Below are 14538 nucleotides of genomic sequence, written 5' to 3'. Positions count from 1 at the left end.
ATTTCTTCCTCACGTCGCCCGACGAAGAGTGCCGACGCTACGGACACCGCGACCACCCACCGGTGTCTCACTCTCGCTCTCCCTTTTTCCTTTCTAAATCACGCGGACCCCCCTTTCCCCTCCAAAAAAATATTTTTCTCTCTTACTTCTCTCTCTTAAACTCGCTATTCTCTATCTCTCTTTGTCGAACGATCAACGACGTAGAGCAGCCATCGCCACCGCTCCTTCACCACCACGAGTTTAATTTGATTGAGAAGGCAAAACACGAGTTTAATTTTGTTGATTTGCTGATTCATAATAAATTATTTAAAAAAAATTGATTTGTTGATTTGTGAAAAAAAATCAATTTGCTAACAATTGAATTAGAAAGAATGAATTTGATTTGTTGATTTTCGAAAAATTGTTGTGAGATTGTTCTGGCTCCGATTTAGAGCCTACAGGGAACAACATGTGGGGAGCATCGTGTGGGTGGCCATGAACTAAAGGATGGAGTTCTTCCACGCAGCGATGGCACGTGGGTGGAAGACCATGGAACCCGATGAAGGAAGTGCTCGGTGGCCCATACTGATCTGACTTGTTTATTTGGAGTCAAACGACTTCATCGGTGATGTCGAAAACACACAGAGAGAGAGAGAGAGAGAGAGAGAGAGAGAGAGAGAGAAGAGGTGCAATAATAATTTTAAAAAAAATGGCAAAGATGCAGATTGGTCCCTGAACTCGACCCCCCTAGATGGTTTACCCCCATACTCGGTTAAGGCGCGTTGACCTCCCTGAACTCTCGAGAAAAAGGTACAACTAAGAATTAGACCCGACCCGAAAAAAAATCGGTCCTAAGAATTAGACCCGACCCGGACCATACATATACAATGGGTCGGTCCGGGCGGGTTCGGCGGGTCCGGTTCGGGTTTGCTCACCCCTACCAGAGCGCATTAGAATTAGGGTTTGCAGGAGGGAAAATCGTCTTTTTCTGCGATTTCTCTTTTCTCTCGCATCTCTCTTCATACTTCCTTCGCCTCTCATGGCGTCGCAACTGCAAACAACCACGCCGGAATCCAATCGGAGAGGCGACGATTCAGCCGACGATTTCGTGGGAGCCGTATTCTTTCACCGCCGGTGCTGCTGCTCGTGGACTTTCCCTTGCTTTGGAAGGCCGAAGACGAAGAATTGGGAGCGAATTTCGACATCAGACAGCGAGCGCTACGACGGCGACGGTGAGCGGAGTTGGTGGAGCGATGGAGTGGAGGCGTTTAAGAAGGTGAGGGAATGGTCGGAGCTGGTGGCAGGGCCGAAGTGGAAGACGTTCATCCGGCGGTTCAACAGGGCGCCACCGCCGCGTTTGTTGCAGATCTGCTCCGGTTACGCTAGAAAAACTGGAAGAAACGGTGTTTATCGGCCGTTTGGTTCGTAGGTTTAGTTGCACCTTTTTCTCGGGAGTTGAGGGAGGTCAACGCGCCTTGACCGAATATTGAGGGGGGGGGGTGGGGGGTAAACGCTCTAGGCGGGTCGAGTTCAAGGACCAATCTGCACCTTCGCCCAAAAAAATTAATAAACGACGTCAGTTGACTATCAAACAGAGGGGCTTAATTGCACCAAATTGACATACGAGGAATTTGATTGATCGAATCTTGAGTATAGGGAACCAGAAGTTATAGGGGTATCTATGATAAAGGCTAAATTGCTATTGTTCCTTATATGAGAACGACCCACTTTTTAAATGAATGTCCAAATTTGCCCTTAATGAAAAGCTATGTCAACCACTTAACTTTCTCTCGATGTGTGGAATTTGAGTGTGTGAATGCTCGATAAAGAACGACCTATTCATGCATTCATGTATAGAGAGACAGTATCATAACATTGAGCATTTTTACCGTATATTTTTTCGTATAAGAGTTATTTAGTAAATAATAGCCCAAAACTTTGACCTATAATAACCTAAACTTTGATCTACGATGAATTTTTATATCGAAATTATAATTATTACAAACATAACTTATGCTTATCTCAACTATTTAGTTTATAGTTCAAGTAAATTTTTTTGACCACATATCGGTTCAGAAGTGTAGAACTCAGATAGTCAAAACTATAAGTTGCATAATCGAAATTCTGAGGGCCAAAATGTTTAGATATAAAACTCAGTTTATAGTTGAATTATTTAGTTTAGATATACAAAACTCAGTTTATAGTTTAGATATAATCTATTTAGTTTATAGTTGAATTATTTTTTGCCCTTAAATGGTGAAGATCTATGGTATTTTAATTTCTTTGCTAAATTAAAAATTGTGATCCTAGGTTCAAATTTCATGGAGGCGAAAATATCATTTTTTTTTTTTATCATTTTCACAACGAAATCATCATTTTCTTCGCAGTGAATAGAAAGAGGCATTAATTAGTGGGAAGAGAAAAACTCAAATTAAAAGTTATAAACACTATATGTTCAACGGAAAATCGTGTAATTGAGATATATATATCACATGCCAGTTTATGATTTAGGTGAGTTTACAATATTTCAAGAAAATGAATCTATGTGGAGTAGAGAAAGTTAATTAGAACTTGAATCCCAACAGATCCCTTTTCAAAAAAAGATTGCTTTATATATTAACTTTAGGAAAAGCAAAAAAGGAAGGAAAAATATATAGGAAGAATCATTTCATACAACACCAAGTCGTTCTTGATTCTACTCCCTTCAACACAAAGGTTTGGTCTCAACAAATGGTCAAGATGGCAAACTTTTTTATTTTTTCCTTTGTTTAATGGCCAACTCAGATGCTTCTTTACTATCTAATTAAATTTTACTCATTGATATCTACCAATTCAGAATCTTCATTGTCAATTAATTTGTGTGACATCTCATATTACATTCGTGGATGATTGACATGTGTTGATATTAAGGTTTCGAATTTAGATTTTATATAAGTAAATATACACTATAACAAATATTGGGCAATCTTATGATTGTCACACGTCCTTCGTCTAAGCATGGCAATAGTAGAGGATATCTTAAATGGTTATCTATCACATATAGTATGTAAAGTCACATGCTAAATCAAAATACAACTAAAAACCCCAATTAATTCTATATGCATGCACACATCTCATATTTACAAGTTAAAAAGTTAATATTGAGAAAAAACGAAGTTTAAATAATTTGGAAGATTAGTCTATATATAACTAATTCTGAACCGAGGTTCAAACTTACATATGACAGAAAAATGAAGTGTGAGATAAAAATCTTGTTTGAAATTGCGAAAATGGGGCCAGAATGGTCAACACAAAATTAGGACGATTATTCCCTTTTTATATATGATTGTTTTCTTGTCGTTTACTTTGGATTTCACAGTTGTAGTGAATGTGCATGTTTTCTAAATTTTGCCAGAAAACCCATGATATTTATTTTGTTTCTCTCTTGTGTGTGTGTTTTTTCTTTTTCTTTTTCATTAGGTGTCTTTTACTGTGTCAAACTTTTTACCGTTGAATTACAACTGCTAGTCAATGCATTTTGCTTTTTGTTGAAGAAAACCTTTTTTTTGGGGGGGGGGGGGGGGGGGATTGGTTTCTCATAATTCGTTGGCTGGAAACTTTAAGAAATACTGTGATTTAATTACCATTTCTCTTGATTTCAAAAATAAAAATAAAAATTACTATTTCTCTTGAATACAATTAGATGTCATGGAATTATTATATAATGAGAAGATAGTGATGACTTCATCAGGCTATTATGGATAAAGAAAATTACATTATACTCGTTTTAGGTATTGTTAGCAAAATTCTCTTACTAATGTAGGGTTCGTTAATATTCACTAAAAAGTGCACAAATTAACACAATAATTATTCTAATATTTAAGCTTCTTAATTTTTAAAATGGCAAAAAACCATGTACATGGTGTTTTTTGGAAACAATTATAGGATAATGATTCCAATCATAAAGGTGTAGAGTCCAACTTTTCCTCATCAGATGTGTCATCATATACCTTTGAGTCCCCTCCCCCTCCCCCAACCCACCCTACCTACTTTCATTATATATATATATATATATAGGGGCGCGCTCCAGTGAGACCCCCTATTTTTCGTGTAACATGAGTACAATGAATAAGACATATAATACTAATGAACAAAACGTATATCTAATGAACAATATGTATATACTGATGAAAAATAAAATTTAAAAAAATCGTAATGAATAAGACATATATACTGATGAACAAGGCGGTATATACTGATGAACAATGCAGTATATACTGATGAATAACAAAATTTAAAATATTCTGCTCCCTCCAGGATTCGAACCCTGTGAAAAAAAATCACCCTCCAGATACAATATCAGCCATAGGATTGATAAAATAAACGCATCAGATCGTGCCCTAGATCTCACTAAAATTAGGGGGTCTCATTGGAGCGGCCCCCTATATATATATATATATATATATATATATATATATATATATATATATATATATTACTCCCCCGTTCCGATCTAATAGTCTCATTTCATTTGGGCACAGAAATTAAGAAACTTACTTAATTTTTAAGTGTAAAAGTGAATAAAGGTGTGTGAGACCACATTATTTGCAGTGTAAAATCATTACCAAAAATAGAAATGAGACTATTGGAGTGGGACGTCCCGAAAAGGAAAATGAAACTATTGGAATGAGACGGAGGGAGTACTATTTAGACAAAATATATTCGAAAAAAAAATACTTCAAAACATCGATTTATTTAAAAACAAATTGTTTAAATTTAAAAAATATTTAGTTAATTCTATTATTTTCTCAACATTTTAATTATTTTAATAATTTTTTAATATATATATACGTATAATTTAATTTCTATTATCTCTTTGTAATTTTTGTACTTACAAACATAAACAAATTAAAAAATTATTAAAACATAAAAAAACTATAATATAGAGAAAATAATAAAACCAACTAAATTCTTTTTATTTTAAACAATTTTTTTAATCAATTTTCGAATAGCATTATTGATTAAAAACCAAAAAAAAAAAAAAAACCGATTAATTATTTTTTGTTATTCTATTCCGACAGCAAGCTGTTAAAATATTTGTATATCCGAGGTAGGAGATATGGCTCCCTTTAGCTTACTTAATGAGATTGAAACCCTTAATAATTAGCCACTCATTATCTCTTTTGGCCTCCTTTTCTTGCTTGCTTAACTCAAAAACTTCCATTACTCAATCTTGATTGAAGAAACATATAGATATTTTTTCTTACAGTTCTCTTGCAAAAAATCCAAATCAAATCTCTCCAGAAACGTCTAGTGAGAGAAGATGACAGATACTGAATCCACCATTTCCACTCAAAATCCATTAAACACTGGATCCAATCCTCCACCAAAGAAGAAGAGAAATCTCCCAGGCACACCAGGTAAGACAAGTCAATTTCTGAATATTACGGAAAAATGAAAAAAAATAAAATCGGAATCATGATTGGAATAGTGTATGGCGCGCAGATCCTGAGGCGGAGGTGACAGCACTGTCGCCGAAGACGCTGATGGCGACGAACAGATTCGTATGCGAGGTTTGCGGGAAAGGTTTTCAAAGAGATCAGAATCTGCAGCTGCACAGAAGAGGGCATAATCTGCCATGGAAGCTGAAGCAGAGATCGAGCAAGGAGGTGCGGAAGCGGGTGTATGTGTGCCCGGAGAAGGCGTGCGTCCACCACCACCCGTCGCGGGCCCTTGGGGACCTCACCGGAATCAAGAAGCACTTCTGCCGGAAACACGGCCAGAAGAATTGGAAGTGCGACAAGTGTGCCAAGCGCTACGCCGTCCAGTCCGATTGGAAGGCCCATGCCAAGACTTGTGGAACCAGGGAATATAAGTGTGACTGCGGCACCATTTTCTCAAGGTTCACTCTCTCTCCCTTTCTATATATATATATATAATACTCCTATGTGTTTTGTGTTTCATGAGTTGACAATTCATCTCAACAAATATATATGATCATATCATAATTGAGTTTTTTGAGTTTTGTTTTTCTTTCTCATGATGATAGCTTACAAGACTATGAGAGAGAGAGAGAGAGCTTAATTATATGTTAGGCTTTGTCTCTTCATTATAGGTTGCGAGAGAGAGAGAGTTGTACATCTCCAGAACCGGCTAGGATAAAGTGTGTATATTCGGATGTCTGGTGCATTTATCTTAATTAAATTAAAGTGGAGTTGATGAATTGTCGTATTGAAGTTTATTAATTAAAATTGAAGTGATGAATCTGTGTGTGTTGGTGCGAGCAGGAGAGATAGCTTCATCACGCACCGCGCATTTTGCGATGCATTAGCCCAAGAAAGCCTAAGAGTGAGAGGTGCAACACATACACACGCACGAAACCTCAACTACGAGTTCCAAGGCATGCCCCAACACATCCACTCAACAGGAATGCCCCAAGACCTGCATCCACCATTCGCCACCAACCCATCCTTCTCCAACCTTCCACCATCCACCTTCTACAATCTAAACTGGGATTTCACCCACAACTCATCGCCAATCCCTTTAACCAATCACAAAGAAGCAACCATTTCATCATTATTTAGTACTCATCAAAACCAAACCACCAATCACCAAGCAGAAGCTTCTGCAAGAATGTCTGCCACCGCTTTATTACAGAAAGCTGCGCAAATCGGCGCCACGACCACAACCCATCCTGCGATGATCCTAGGAAGTTTTGGGCTCAACGGCGCGGTTCAAGATGGGAACAGGCTTTGCGGGTTGTACAGTACAAGCTCGGTGACCAGCGGGTTTGGGAGTGATGTTGAGAGCTCTGTGAATGAGAATTCCGCCATGAACGGCCACCCACAGATGTACCCTTCTTCTAAACGACGTCGGTTGCAGAGCCATGACGAAATGGCGGAGGGAGGAGAGACGAGGGATTTTCTTGGAGTCGGGATTTGCCATCCCCCGTCTATCAATGGATGGATATGAGAGATAAGAGAGAGAGAGAGAGAATTTGTTTCCATGGGTGGAATTTAGGGGTTCTGACAAAAGGGAGAATGATAGCTAGTGGAGGGAAAGAGGATTGGACACCTTTTCAACTCCATTATTGCGATGTTCATTAATTATGTTTATTAATTGTTGTTTATGGAAATAAAATGAGTGTTACAAAAAAGCTAAATCTAGTTAAGTGCTCCTTATTATGATTAACTATTTCGTCGTCGAACGAGTGTCTTTAGTTTTTAAATATTAATTGTATATTAATAAACGATCGAACAACTTCTATTACTTAGTGTATAATATTGGAAATAGAGAAAGTAAAAAAAAAACTATATCGATGTGAAATGATAAGTTTAACGATGTTTGATCATAACATTATGAAATGATGAGATACTTATCCGAGATAAATTCATCTTTAAATTAATAGGACATTTATTATAAATAATTTTGATAAAATATGTGATGGTACATATTGCCTTTTGCTTAGCCTTACGTACCCCCAAGTTGGAATTGGGAAAAGAAATTAGCATACCCGCTCTTAAGTAGATATTGAACTAGTACTCACGTGTTCTTGATATATCTAGTCTATTTCTAAGCTATTACGAATTGTCAAGAAATTACCAATACATAGATTTCATAAACTGCATTATTAGGGAGATGTGGGGATATTCATTAGTCATGAATCATGACAGTATTTCAAATCAGCATTGACTTAGTTTTCATGGGGGTACAAAAATGATATTTTCCCTACATTATCTAATACACAAATTAGCGTGAGAAAATAAAAACTAATATTATGCATATTCAAAAGAGTCTCAATTTGCATCACAACCTTAAAAGCAGGCACGACGCACTGCTACACAAAAAAGATGAAAAAAAGGCGTATGCTTTGGGAGGGAAAAAGAGAACAAAAATGGCTGACATTCCCGACACTCCTATTTCAGAACATGCGCTTAGTACCACCACGTACTTGTAGTTGAACATTCACTTTCAAAATTTATAAAATTCAAACTGATATAGTTGAAAATTCAGACTCGTCACCCTCCATATTATACAACTCGTATTATGCAATGTAAAACTCTTGTACATATATATGGCCAAGTTTTTCGAAAACGTATAAGATCAAAGTCCAACCCGGTCTCAGACAACGAAGCACAACTCAATTGGTAAGACGTTTCCCCTCCAATCAATAGATCGGGGCTTCGAATCACCATAGGAAAAATGAAGAATTATTATTGATCATCTTTTTGAAAAAGAACAAAAAAAAAAAGATCTAACCCGGTCTCAGCAGTCTGCTCAATTGTACTTGTGTCATCAACAGTCGTCGTCTACATATTATATATATATATATATATATATATATATATATATATATATTTATATATAGAAATTGTTATAAATAAATACATCTATCAGCCGCTTCAACAAAAACAAAAATAAAAAGAATATATAAGAAAAAGAAATACATACGGAATTGGCCACTTTCTTATAGTAAATTTAAAAATTAGCCTATAAAATAAAAACCTTAAAAATTGACCAATTTTTATGCAAAAATACAAATTTACCACTACCATTAAATTTTAAAAATTACCCCTTTTTTCCTTCATCTTTTTCACACATTTTCGCAAGTTGTGTGTGCATGTGTTTGCTGCATATATATATAGGGGCGCGCTCCAGTGAGACCCCTATTTTTCGTGTAACATGAGGACAATGAATAAGACATATAATACTAATGAACAAGACGTATATCTAACGAACAAAATGAATATACTGATGAAAAATAAAATTTTAAAAATTGGTAATGAATAAGACATATATACTGATAAACAAGGCACTATATATTGATGAACAATGCAGTATATACTGATGAATAATAAAATTTAAAATATTCTGCTCCCTCCAGGATTCGAACCCTGTGAAACAAAAAATCTCCCTCCAGATACAATATCAGCCATAGGATTAATAAAATAAACGCACCAGATCGTGCCTCATGTTACACGAAAATTAGGGGGTCTCATTGGAGCGGCCCCCTATATAATATATATATATATATATATATATATATATATATATATATATATATATATATATATATATATAGGGTAGCGCTATTCAATGAACTTCCTTAAGTCTATAAAATAAGACTTAATTTTGAACGTTGATTACAGCCTAATCAACGGTTGTGATCCAATTTTGGATAGATTTTATAATTCATTAATTTTGGCAAAATATTCATACTGTTTAATTTCGAAAGGGTATTTTGGACATAATCGATTGACCTTCCAAATATTTTCCTATACCTGCGATTATCACTCCCCAATTAAATAGGGATTTTAAAGTTTGTAATGATTGCTTATCGATTTCTTCACTGGAGTAAATGAACCGAATCAAATTTAAGTAAATGATATCTCCCATTGAAATGATAAAGTTGCGTGAATCATGTCAAACAATAAGACCAAATTTTCTGCTACGAATTATATTCGTACATAATTGATAAAGTTGTTCATAGAATTGGTGCAAAAAATCCGTGCATATAATATCATGTTCATAGGTCATATGGTAATCCTGCATATAGAATAATATTCATACTTACTTTCTAAAGTTGTTCATATAATAAGTGCCAAAAATTAGTACATATAATATTATGATCGTGTGTCATATGGTAATCCACGGCTGGAATCACATTTCTTGTGGATTTCATATTTCATTGAAAAAATAGAGTTATTCCTACTAAATTTTCGATTCAACCGAACTTATATATTTTGTTCATACCTTAGTTGATTCATATTCATGCAATGATAAGATATTCATGCAGCATAATATTAGTGAACAAATCAAACAACAATGGATATTAAGATATGAATTTTCATATTGTTAATGAATCAAAATATAGTTGTTGCATGAATAAATACGTGTACATTCGTGAACTTAAAAATCAAACATATTAATACGTGTACATGCATGAATAAATAAGTGATGAATTCTCTCGAACATATTATTACGTGAACTTAAAATTCGAACATTAATACGTGTACATTCGTGAACTTAAAATTATTTTTGGTTTAAGTATGAATTATTTGGAATTAATGGTTGGGATTACATTTTTTTATGTGTTGTATAGGTCATTAAATAAATGAAAAAATCCATACAATATTCGTGAACATTGTGCCTGATTGCATGAATTGTTTTTGGTTTATGTATGAATTATTTGTTGTAGTCTCACCCTATATCTGTTGCATGAATTTGAAACACAGTCCCTGCATGAATCAAAACACATTCTCTGCATGAATAAATACATGTTGATTCGTGAACATAAATTCAAACCATATTAATCACATATTAATCAAAAGACAACTTTAAAGATTCGTCTTGGTCATTAATATTAGTGAGTGAATCAAACAACCATTGATATTAGAATATAAATTTTAATATAACTAAAATTGCACAGTATATAATTATTAATTGAAGGTGGTCTGATATGGAATGATATAATGATGAACGTGATCCCTTGATTTGAGGATAGGATAGTTATTGAATAATGGTTATTACTTAATTATCCTCTAATCCCAATTTGCGTTGAAGACCTATTATTAATTGACGATTTTATATATAAAAAAGAAAAGAAAAACCAAAAAAACCCTTGAAAGCACAGAAGGAGCAGACTAAGGGCCGATCCTCATTAAAACCTTTTCACGGAAAGCCCAGAGGGAAAAACCGTGAAAAGGAAAAAGAGTACTCGTCTAAACACAAAACGAAAGTAGGGAAGAGCGGAAGGGAAAGTTTCCGGAACTCCGGCCTAACCATCGTCCCCAAACTATCCCGGCTCTCACCCCACGAAAAAAATACTAAACGGCCGATAAGACGTCGTCGCCGTAAGAAGAACAAACCCAAACAAAGAAAAACGAGAGCAAGACATCCGGGTAAATGCCATCTCCTTGAGCATTCCACAACATCCATCCCCAAAACCCACTCATGAACCACCCATCAGCCCCAACTACCGTTTCTGACGCAGATGGCTATGCGAAGCCATGTCAAGGCGAACCGCAGCCCTAATCTCCTCAATCTCGTACGGCCACCACCCGTCCGAACGTTGGTGGTTAGCCATTAAATCTGCCGCCTTGTTTCCTTCTCTAAAGATGTGAGAAACCTGCAGCGAGAAAGCATCTAACATCTTTAAAATCCTATTCCACGCCACCTTAAAACGCCAAGGCACATTTAAAGAACGAGAATTAAGAATGGATATCACGTAGGTTGAATCGGCTTCAATCCAAAGCTTGTGCCATCCTCGATTGTGAGCAATTTGAATCGCCGAGATAACAGCCAGGAGTTCCGCTTCAAAGGCAAAACCCGAGCCACCTTTGAAGTGAAAACAACCACGCACCACATTCCAGTTATCTCTAAACACCCCACCTGCAGCAATAGTGCCCGGAGCTCCCGTCGCCGAGCCATCCGTATTCACTTTGATCCACGGCGCCACAGGTGGCCACCAATGCACCTCCACAAACTCCGGAGGAGGAGCACTCCTGGTAGTAACACCCACTGCCCGGAGAATCAGATAATCCGACCAAGAGTTCCACATGTAGCCTAATTTAGTAAAGTTATCATCAATCTCTTTGAAAGCAACTTTCACAGTGTGAATTATACGACTTGCTTCGAACTTTTGATTATCAAAGATACAATTGTTTCTCTGCATCCAGATTGCCCAGATGACCGTGATGATACCCACTTTCCAGAAATTACCGGTGAGGGGACTAAGTTTATACTGCCAAGCTGCCACCAAAAAACTATGAATATCATTCTCTTGCAACCCTTGCGTGAAATTAAACCACCCAAGAAACGTAGCCCAAATATTCTTCACACGCTCACAATTCCAGAAAAGGTGATCCTGAGACTCACTTCCTTTTAAGCAGAGCAAACAGGCGTTAGGCGTGATCATACCGTAGCGGATAAGGCGATCATAAGTTGGCACTCTATTATGAAGAAGACGCCAACAGATCAAAGAACGTCGAATCGGAATAAAAGATTCCCAAAGCCAAGAACCCCAAGGCACCTTCGAAAAATGATGACAATGCTTGTTGAAAGCCAGCGCAGTAGTGACATTCCCGTGCAACGAGGGTTTCCAGAAACGCACATCTCCCTCAGAACCAAGAGGAGTGAGTAAAATATCACACACTATCTCAGGAAAAGCATTAACAAAGGCTTGCGTGAAATGCCAGACCCCATCGTAGAAATAATCAGCCACCGATTGAGTAAGAAACGGAAGCATGAAAAGCGAAATACCGCATTTATTCATAAGATTATACCCAAGCTAGTCGTCATACCAGAACGAAGTAGAAGCGCCGTCACCAATATACGAGTACGAATCCGCCACCAAACCATCAATTTCCTCACGTAAGCTCATCCAGATAGTAGAAGCAGCCACCAGAGATTTACTACGCCCAAAGCGATCGAGATATCTATCTCTAATCAAATCATATCCGAACTCACACCCACCAACCACCTTCCACGCCATTTTCATGAGATAGCTCTTATTCATTAATTCGAATGACCTTACCCCGAGACCGCCCTCCTCCTTAAGCGAGCAGACCCTCTTCCAACTCACAGAACAAGACAGCGTCTGCTTGATGTTGCCAGTCCAAAGGAAATTACGGCAGCACGCATCGAGCTCCTTAATAAGAGCAGTCGGCCATCTATAAACCATCATGGAGTGCGTCAGGGAGCTTTGGATAACCGACCTGATCAGGCAAATCCTCCCAGCCATTGACAAATGTAATCCCTTCCATCTCGCGAACTTGTTAATAACACGATCATGTATCGGTCGAAGATAGGAGGCACGCACACGGCCCTTAAAGATAGGAACCCCAAGGTAAGTAATTGGAAAGTTGCCCTGAGAAAATCTCAATATGCTCCTTATAGCCCTGCAGGTTTGAGAAGGAACTTTGCTAGTAAAAAAAATTTGCGACTTATCCTGGCTCACAATTTGATCAGAAATTTGACCATAATATTCCATAATTTTCTGAATGGTATGAGCGTTCGTGACCGTGGCGTGACAGAAAATGAGAATATCATCCGCATATAAAAGATGTGTGGGGAAATTAATTCCCTGTCTCATTTGCATCGGGGTAAGGGTGGCCGCGCTAACACCATTTGCAAATAGCCTACCAAGAACATCCTCAGCGATTCCAAAAAGAACAGGAGAAAGAGGATCGCCCTGACGAACACCCCTTGAACACGAAAAATAACCTTTAAGCTGACCATTGTACAGAATAGAAATCCTAGCCGAATGAAGCAGAATCTCAATCCAACTAATGAACTTTGAATCATAGCCAGCAACACGAAGAACGTTAAGCAGGAAATCCCAGCTAAGAGTATCAAAAGCTTTTTTGATGTCAATCTTGCAAGCCATGTTTTGACCACGGCTCGTACGATGCATACAGTTCACGCCTTCCGACCCAATCAGAATACAATCGTGAATGGAACGGCCGCTAATAAAACCAAACTGATGACGGGAGACATAAACAGCAGCAACCTGGCTCAGTCTAGACGCCAACACCTTAGTAATAATCTTGTAAAGAAAGTTGGACAAAACAATCGGTCTCAGATCCGAGACCGAATTGACGACATCTTTCTTAGGTATCAACACCAAGGTATTAGAATTGCAGCCTTGAGGAAGATAAGAATTCCGGAAAAAAGCTTGAACAGCACACCAAATATCCACTTTAATAATCGACCAACAATGCTGAAAGAACTTACCCGAGAAACCATCTGGCCCAGGCGAGCTGTTCGGCTCCATCTGAAAAACCGCAGCAGAAATTTCCTCTTCATCCGGCAAACGAATGAGCAAATTATTATAACGATCTTCGACCATCTCCTCAAAAACCGCCTCAACCGCCGTAATATCAGTATTAGTATGACTGCTAGTCGAAAACAAAGAAGAGAAGAAATCCACAATATGATCCCCAATAACCTTTTGATCGTAATTCATATCTCCATTGATCTCCATGTGAGAAACGATGTGAGGTTTACGGCGAAACCTAAGCATCGCATGAAAGAACTTCGTGTTCCTGTCTCCATCTTGAAGCCAAGACACCCGGCTTTTTTGCTGTAAAAGCGAACTCTCACTACAAAAAAAACGCTAATAGACAACGGTCAATATACGTTGTCTATTAAGAAATAAACTGTTGTAAATGAGAGTATTGTCTATTGAAGGGCGGTCATAGACAACGGTCAGAAACCCGTTGTCTATTCTCTGATAGACAACGGTCGAGATCTCGTTGTCTATTCTCTGATAGACAACGGTCGGGAACCCGTTGTCTATTCTCTGATAGACAACAATCAGAAAACCGTTGTCTATTCTCTTAATACAACCATTGTCTATATTACAGTTTTTCTTTTATATTTATATTTAAAATTTCCTGCTTTTCAATATATATTTAAGTAAATCTAAAAAACATAATATGGAAAGCTAAAAATACATAAATTAATAATAAAATTCATACATTAGAATCAAACATCATCATCATCATCATCCTACATTACATTAGAATCCAAACATCATCATCCTACATTACATTAAAACATAAATGACAGACAAAGCAA

General features: G+C 37.2%; 1 protein-coding gene across 1 annotated transcript; it reads left to right on the top strand.

Annotated features, from left to right (window-relative positions):
• The first annotated feature begins 5079 nt into the window (after positions 1–5079).
• LOC131012313 (zinc finger protein NUTCRACKER-like) lies at positions 5080–7213 on the top strand. Its single transcript, XM_057940254.1, has 3 exons — positions 5080–5378; positions 5464–5860; positions 6246–7213. The coding sequence occupies exons 1-3, from the start codon at positions 5282–5284 to the stop codon at positions 6928–6930; spliced, it is 1179 nt and encodes a 392-aa protein (XP_057796237.1). The 5' UTR covers positions 5080–5281; the 3' UTR covers positions 6931–7213.
• Positions 7214–14538: the final 7325 nt, after the last annotated feature.

The sequence above is a fragment of the Salvia miltiorrhiza genome, chromosome 2, assembly GCF_028751815.1.
Source record: "Salvia miltiorrhiza cultivar Shanhuang (shh) chromosome 2, IMPLAD_Smil_shh, whole genome shotgun sequence".
NCBI lineage: Eukaryota > Viridiplantae > Streptophyta > Magnoliopsida > Lamiales > Lamiaceae > Salvia > Salvia miltiorrhiza.
Note: the sequence above shows the minus strand (reverse complement) of the source record. Positions and strands in the feature narration are given on the sequence as shown.

Excerpts from the sequence above, each read along its gene's own strand:
- LOC131012313 (XM_057940254.1), top strand. The coding sequence starts at position 5,282 with ATGACAGATACTGAATCCACCATTTCCACTCAAAATCCATTAAACACT. Across the intron at positions 5,379-5,463 it reads AAATCTCCCAGGCACACCAG|ATCCTGAGGCGGAGGTGACA; the intron begins GTAAGACAAGTC and ends TATGGCGCGCAG. Across the intron at positions 5,861-6,245 it reads TGCGGCACCATTTTCTCAAG|GAGAGATAGCTTCATCACGC; the intron begins GTTCACTCTCTC and ends TGGTGCGAGCAG.